The sequence below is a fragment of the Miscanthus floridulus genome, chromosome 8 (genome assembly GCF_019320115.1).
Source record: "Miscanthus floridulus cultivar M001 chromosome 8, ASM1932011v1, whole genome shotgun sequence".
Taxonomy (NCBI): domain Eukaryota; kingdom Viridiplantae; phylum Streptophyta; class Magnoliopsida; order Poales; family Poaceae; genus Miscanthus; species Miscanthus floridulus.
The window spans coordinates 112,088,986-112,096,069 of NC_089587.1; the positions used below are offsets into that span (position 1 = coordinate 112,088,986).

Here is a 7,084-nt window from a genome sequence, read left to right on the forward strand (position 1 = left end):
AGACACAGGTATGATAGTAAATAGAGCGTAACCTGGTGCTGTGTTAGGACGTCGAGACCGTCCGTGTACTTCCTGTACTTGCACCTTGCATTCCCTCTAACTAACTCTGCTTCTATCTAGATATACAAAGTTGTAGGGAGTGTATCATACCCGTTCCATTGCTGCATTGAACATGATAATGAATTAGCCATTAATAATCTCATCATATATAACTGTCTCGAAGAATATAGTGAACCGAAGTACTTACCGGTAAACTATTATTAAGGGACCTCCCAACAGGCCATCGTTCTCAACACCAAACCTGGAGTAGGTAGGAGCAACCCCCAAGATTCACATATCCTGAGGTGTGACGGCAGGCAACGCATAGCTGTCGATACGTCTATGCCAGGACTGCGCTGCCCCAGCTGTACGCCGCTATGTTCTCCCACGGCTAGCGTAGTATGTCAAGGAAGATCCAGCTGATGGTGTTGCCCGAGGTGTCTAGAAAGAGAAAAGCACCAAGAAAGTGCCAGAGCCACACTCGAGCGAACTTGTCGATCAGAGCCTCCTCAGCCTGTGGGTCCAAGTAATCAAAGCACTTTGTGATCCAGGACGATGAAACACCAGAACTTTTCCTAAAATTGATCAAAGAAAATAAGACCCGATGGCTGCAGGAAAGCAATGCAAGTATTAAATAGGCTTGAATTACTCATTTATTTTTCTTGGAAGCCTCGTCGTCCGATAGAAGAAAGTCAGTAAACTGAGTCACCAGCTCCCTCCAGTGATCGTTGTCAACTATCCCTGTTACTGGAAGTCCCCCCAACCGAAGGCCAAAAATAGCCTTTACGTCCTGCATGGTCAAGGTTATCTCGCCACAAGGTAGGTGGAACGTATGGATCCTAGGCCTCCACCTGTTATAAGAATAGAACGACTGTTAGTTGCTTCAAATTTGTTATAAGAAAGTTTACGTACAAAGAATGCACTCGTATCTGTCTACGGCTGCGGTAAGTAGTGCTGGGTTAAGGGGAGGAAGACCGTGGTTGACAACACAGACAAGCTCGAGGAAGCCGGCATGCCGTATGTACGGCGCGTAACGCTCGTCCCACTGGTGCGCCCTGGTGTGCATGCGGAGCCTCAAAGGAGACAAGGCCACCTCTGCGTCGTTGTCACTCAAAATGTGTGCTCGGTGCTGGTCGTCGTACTCCACCTCAAGAATATGGTACAACGGGTGCTGCGTGGGGGCCATCCTGTTACAAATTGATAAACAAAGGATAGAGTATTCAAATTAACAAAATTCAAATTAACATTATGTAGCATTGTAAAATTGAACTACTTGTTATGCAATATGAAAGCACATGTATATATTCAAAGTAAATTAACAAACATATCACGCACTAGTAACATAAACAACTTTACTAGAAATATAAACATTTGACGAAACTTCATAGAATCATCAAAATCGACGTATCACGCACTAGTAAGTAAAAACTAGTATATATATCCAAAATCCCTAACTAAATAACTAACTATAAACTAAATAATAAATACCTAATCAATCCCTAAACCCAAAATTCTAACCTCAAACCTAAAAACTACCTACGTAAATCACAAACAAATTCACTAAACTATCCTAAATCACCGACTATCATAAATCAATAACAATCCTATATTACTAATTATCATATATTCATTAACCTAACTATCCTAAAACTCTAGCTATCCTATATTACTAATTATCCTAAATCGCTAATTATCCTAAAACAATAATAATCAAAATAACATGATATCGTACCTTACGAGCGGGCGGCCTTGACGCGCCGGCGTTCGTAGCGCGGGTGCTGCGTGGCTAGAGTGGCCGGGCGCGGTCGGCGCGTGCGCGACGTGGGCGGGCGGCAGGCGGCGGGCGAGCGGGCAGGTGCGGGTGGGGGGCTCGCTCGCGATATTTATTCGGCTCTGCCGCGTCACGGATCAGGGCGCGGCAATGCCGCACCAAGATCGGTGCGCGCGGCCGGTCCTGCCCCGTCAGCGGTCAGCGATTCCGGTCGCCGCTACGTCAGTCCTCTGCCGCGCCACCATGTATGACACGGCCAAAGGCACAGGCATTTGGCCCCGCCGGGGTAACAGGCGCGGCTAAAAGTGTTAGTTTTAAAAAAAAAAAACTAACCGTATTAGATTTAAAATTAGTTTTTAAAAAATGTTAAAATTAAAAAAAAATCTACTACGACACCAAGCAGAGCTGCTGCTACCCAAGTCCGGCAAGCCGGCGGCGGACTTCGGGATCCACGGCCTCTGGGCCAACCGCGACGACGGCTCCTACCCGCAGAACTGCAGCCCCGACAACGCCTTCAACCCGTCAAAGGTGCGTGCGTGCGATTCTTCCCCTCCTTCCTCTTCTTCTTCTCTTTCTCGCCCCGCATGCGTTTGATGCCGCTGCGGCGCGGCCGGCATGTACTCTCTTGGGTTTCGCGTGCCGAGTGCCAACACAAAGCTTTGTCCTCACGTTATGGTTTATGTGGTTGTCGCTTTTGCTGTTTGACGAGGTCTTTTCTGTTCTGCTATTGGCAAATTTCTGGGGCATCTGGTTGTTTGAACGTCTCCCGTTGTCGACGATGATCCTACAGCTCAAAATCATCCTTTTTTTTTTGTTTGGTATGTATTGGAACACAAACCACAGATTAGTTTGGCTTCACTCCAATGGATTGTTTGTTGCCGTCTCTAGAAGCCACACTTGTGGCAACATTCTTTCTTCCTCGTTACTACTGTCGCCGCTCTGTTCTGTCAACGTGTAATTTGGAGAATTGATATGGGTGAAATTTAATTTACCGTCATCTCGCAGTAAAAACTCTTTGCAAAGCTGCATTGCCCAAATAAGAATTCTTGGAATATTCGTTCCACCGATCATCATCGTGGCAATTGCCATGCTGACATGTCGCGTGATGACACGTTGCAGGTGAGCGACCTGCTGAGCAGCCTCCGCGCCAAGTGGCCGACGCTGGCGTGCCCATCCGGCGACGGGCTCAAATTCTGGGGCCACGAGTGGGAGAAGCACGGCACCTGCGCCGCCAACGTCTTCGACGAGCACGGCTACTTCCAGGCGGCGCTGCGCCTCCGCGACCAGCTCGGCGTCCTCGCCGCGCTCACCTCCAACGGCGTCAACCCCGACGGCGGCTACTACACGCTGAGCCAGATCAAGGGCGCCATCAGCCAGGGCACAGGCTTCGAGCCCTACGTGGAGTGCAACCGCGACGAGGCCGGCAACAGCCAGCTCTACCAGCTCTACTTCTGCGTCGACTCCGCCGGGGATAGCTTCGTCGAGTGCCCCGTCCTCCCCAGCGGCCGGCCCTGTGGCAACAGGATCGAGTTCCCGGCGTTCTAAGCTAACTGTTCTCGTCAGTTGTTCCATGATACTACTAGTCCTTTTGCTTGCATTCATAAGTTCAATCACAGTCACACTAGTGAGTGTTGTGTTTTCTTGTTGCACGCACGCCATCTTACCTGCTTTCAGCAGCTGCAAACCACACACTCTCTATCTGACGTTGCGTCGCATATGTGCATCTTGTTGTCAACGCGACACGCCTCGCAATTCAGGCCGCGAATACGAAACCAAAGCGTGCACGGTCAGGGCATTCCATTTTCAGGCTTTTGCCGTCCAATCTAGAAGACGATATACTGAAGCGTAACAAACGGAAACGCCGCCTTGACTGACTTCCAATCCAAGCAGAAAACATAGTAAAAAAAAAAGACAGAAAAACATAGTAAAAGCCAGACAGAGAGAGACTACGAATCAGGGAACACGACAGCAGACACAGCACAACCAAATTCTTATACTACTACCTTTTACAGGTGCTTGGTTGTGAACTCCGAATCTACCGAAACATATGCTAGCTTCCAGCCATCCCTGTCCCTGATCGTCGGCATCAAGGTCGAACACAACAAATTCGACTAGGATTAGTCAACCAATGAGACAATTACACATAAAAAAAGATAATAACTCTGGTAGCCAATGAAGCAAGGGGCCAGGGCTTTCCTGTTGAACAGTAGCAAATACGACGATGCAAATATGGCACACATCACTTTCAATAGAAGTATTTTATTAGCTTCTTTGTAGTTTGTAAACTCCAACAAGCTACAAACAGAACCACAATACAGACGGAGCAAAATTTATGTGTGGTGTTAAACAAGGCCTGGTTTAGAAACAGGCGATAACATGGGGGTGGATGTCCGTCCGGCCCCCATGTAGTAATTAGAAACTAACAACAGCAACCATCTGGAGCATCTTCCTACACGTCGACACCAAAAAAATTCTAGGCTGCAAAACTTAAAAGCCATTCAAGATCATCGTTCCTTTATTCTCTTGTGGACTTCCTTCCATTTCACTTGCTTCGCTTCAAACGGATGCAGCAGCTTCCTGCTGTTTGTTCGCGAAGGCGATACCCTTCTCAATGCTTCCCTTCAACTCGGCCTTCAGCGCCTCAAGTGCCTTGGCCTCGTACTCAGTCACTCCCTCGAGGTCGGCAGAGACCACGGATTCAACACCGTTCTTGCCGAGCTTGACTCTTGAGGCGAAGAACGGCAGATCAGTGATCTCAGACTGAATAAATGTGCACTCATAAACATCTGGATCGCCAGCCAGCGCGCGGAGAGACGACTCAACAAATCTGGCAGCAGCATAGGCCATGGACAGGGTAGCAGACCCAGCGCCAGCCTTGGCCTCCACCACCTCTGTCCCGGCATTCTGTATCCTCTTTGTCAGATCCTCAGTTTCCTCATCTGTGAAGGTGACAGACGGCCTGGTCTTCGATAACAGCGGCAGAATTGTGATTCCAGCATGCCCACCAACAACTGGGACATCAACATCAATGAGCTTAAGGTTCTTCTTCTCCGCCACAAATGTGTTAGCCCTGACGACATCCAGGGTGGTAACCCCGAAAAGCTTCTTGGGGTTGTAGACACCCTTCTGCTTCAGAACCTCAGCTGCAATTGGCACCGTGGAATTCACCGGGTTGCTGATGATATGGATGAACGCCTCTGGGCAATTGTCTGCGACAGCCTCAACAAGTGACTTGACGATGCTCGCGTTGATGTTAAAAAGGTCATCACGAGTCATGCCAGGTTTCCTTGGGACCCCAGCAGGGATAACAACAACATCCACGCCTTTCAAGCAGTTGGCTAACTCTGAGGGACCAGTGAAGTCAAGAACCTGGGCAGGCGTGTTGCAGTGGCTGAGATCTGCAGCAACTCCCTTGACATTAGCAATATCGTACAGATGCAGCTCCGACACCAGAGGAGACATCTTAATCAACAGGCCCAAGGGTTGACCGATGCCACCGGCAGCACCCAGCACTGCCACCTTGTAAGATGCCTGCGGAGATATCTGAGATCCAGACCTCGCCTTGGGCACAATCCTTGGAGCAACAGCTGCCCGAAGGGACGCGTTCCTGCCCAGGAATGACGACTCTGAGCCAAAGCTCGGCACCTTTAAGCCAGCGTAGCTTGTGGCTCCAAGGTTCCTTGGCTTTTGGATCAGCCCAGCTTGGGCGCTAACTGAGCTGAAGGTAACGGTTGACGCCATGTCTGACTGCAGCAACGAAGTTCAGTCAGGTACATATGCAGGTGAGGTAGAAGATAATTCAAGACAGAGCGATATCTTGACAAACTGGATTTAGAAGCAGTAATAACCAAGAATGAAACACGTATCAAGCAGGTCATCTATATAGAACAGTAGTTAAAAAAAGCTTTATTCCAAGCATCAATAGTGCAAGAACACGCACCAATATTGGGAGTCGGAATTTCAGATCCATCATGATTAACATATATGGAAAATGTTCGTGAGTTGGTCTGACTCAGAATTGATCATATGACTGAGTTCCCCCGTTTCCTATACCTGATTTGCGCACTCAGAGCTCAGAGCAAACGTAATCCTATACCTGACTTGCGCACTCTCTTGGTTTGCAATCAATGCTAACATTCGTAATTGCTAGTATCACTAACAAATCGAGCTACCCTGCTAGATCAAATTGCCTTCCAAAGCATAATCCGATAGCCGGACAAGGTAAAGGTATCGAATGTACAGTAGTATGTATGTATTGGGAATTCGACGGAAAGGAATGAAAACCGAGCAGAAGGCGGAAACGTGCAGATCTACACGCGCCCCGAGGGAAGGTGCGGTGGGGGAACCCAACAAGAAACGGAGCAGATCCCACCTGCAGCGACGGCGGCCGGGATCCAATCTAATCGAAGCAGAAGCAGAAGGAGAAGGAGAAGGAGATGAGGCTTCGTCGGTGGCCTTACCCTTGCGCGCTCCCCTCGGTTGGGGCTTTTGACGGCTCCTTTCCTTGGCCCTGGCTCCCCTGGCGCTCGTTGGGGCAGAGCCGCAGAAGGCAGGGCAGCACGGGCACGGGCGGGAGGCTCGTGAGCAGCGTCAATGGCCAGCAGGCAGGCGGGCACGAAAAAGCGCTCGTCCTTGGCCCGGTGGTAGAAAAGGGGCAGAGCAGGGCAAGAGCGGCGGCGCGTGCCGTGGTTTTTCTATTGCGCCCGACCAACGGACGGGAGGCGGAGACGGCGACGTGCGGTGCGGCCTAGGAAACAACGGAGGGGATTCTCAACCCCACGCCCGTGCGCGCGTGGACCCGGCCTACGGGCGCGAGCGCCTGGATATTTTTGGAGGCGCGGCCGGCGAGTGGCGGCCCTGGTGCGCCGGGTGTTTGGAGCGCGGCAGGTGCCGGCCAGCCAGCCAGGGAGGAGCCGACGCCCGACGGGATTCGGGAATATCCCGCGACGTGGAGGTGGAGTGGAGGCGCTGGAACGCACGCAGGGGAACGCCGTTGCTTTTGCACACGTTGTTTTTTTTCCCCCTGGCTGGGGGTTGGCGCGGCGAGAGGGACAGCTCTCTGTCTCGTCTGTGCGACTGCGTGCGGCCCGGAAAGGAGAAGGGGGAAGGCCGGCCCAACCGGTGCAACAGGGCTTCTTCTTCTTTATTTTGCTCAGGACCAGCAAGGCCTGGCTGGTGTTCCTCTGAACCAACTGTCAGTTTTCTACCATAATAAAAGGGAAGGTGTTTGTTCTTGTGCGGTGTGCATCGGCAGAGATAATGGCGGCAGCAAGA

The 7,084-nt window shown here is 50.6% G+C and overlaps 2 protein-coding genes across 4 annotated transcripts; one reads left to right on the forward strand and one right to left on the reverse strand.

The window, feature by feature from the left end:
- The first annotated feature begins 2,173 nt into the window (after nt 1-2,173).
- Nucleotides 2,174-3,455, forward strand: LOC136469733 (ribonuclease 1-like). The gene is made up of 2 exons (XM_066467810.1): nt 2,174-2,338; nt 2,930-3,455. Exons 1-2 carry the CDS (start codon nt 2,174-2,176, stop codon nt 3,353-3,355), a joined length of 591 nt encoding a protein of 196 aa, XP_066323907.1. The 3' UTR covers nt 3,356-3,455.
- Nucleotides 3,456-4,053: 598 nt separating this feature from the next.
- On the reverse strand, nt 4,054-6,747 carry LOC136477162 (malate dehydrogenase, chloroplastic-like). Of its 3 annotated transcripts, none has more exons than XM_066475226.1 (2): nt 6,271-6,747; nt 4,054-5,553 (listed from the first exon to the last, which is right to left on the reverse strand). In XM_066475226.1, exon 2 carries the CDS (start codon nt 5,549-5,551, stop codon nt 4,367-4,369), a length of 1,185 nt encoding a protein of 394 aa, XP_066331323.1. In that variant the 5' UTR covers nt 5,552-5,553; nt 6,271-6,747; the 3' UTR covers nt 4,054-4,366. The 3 variants fall into 3 exon arrangements, with proteins under 3 accessions (XP_066331323.1, XP_066331321.1, XP_066331322.1); XM_066475224.1 differs by having other exon boundaries at nt 4,054-5,557; nt 6,271-6,745; XM_066475225.1 differs by lacking the exon at nt 6,271-6,747 and adding an exon at nt 6,183-6,204 and having other exon boundaries at nt 4,054-5,557.
- Between the last annotated feature and the right edge of the window lie 337 nt (nt 6,748-7,084).

Coding starts and splice junctions, on each gene's coding strand:
- LOC136469733 (XM_066467810.1), top strand. CDS start 2,174: ATGTTAAAATTAAAAAAAAATCTACTACGACACCAAGCAGAGCTGCTG. Junction 2,339..2,929: donor ACGCCTTCAACCCGTCAAAG/GTGCGTGCGTGC, acceptor GACACGTTGCAG/GTGAGCGACCTGCTGAGCAG.
- LOC136477162 (XM_066475226.1), bottom strand. CDS start 5,551: ATGGCGTCAACCGTTACCTTCAGCTCAGTTAGCGCCCAAGCTGGGCTG.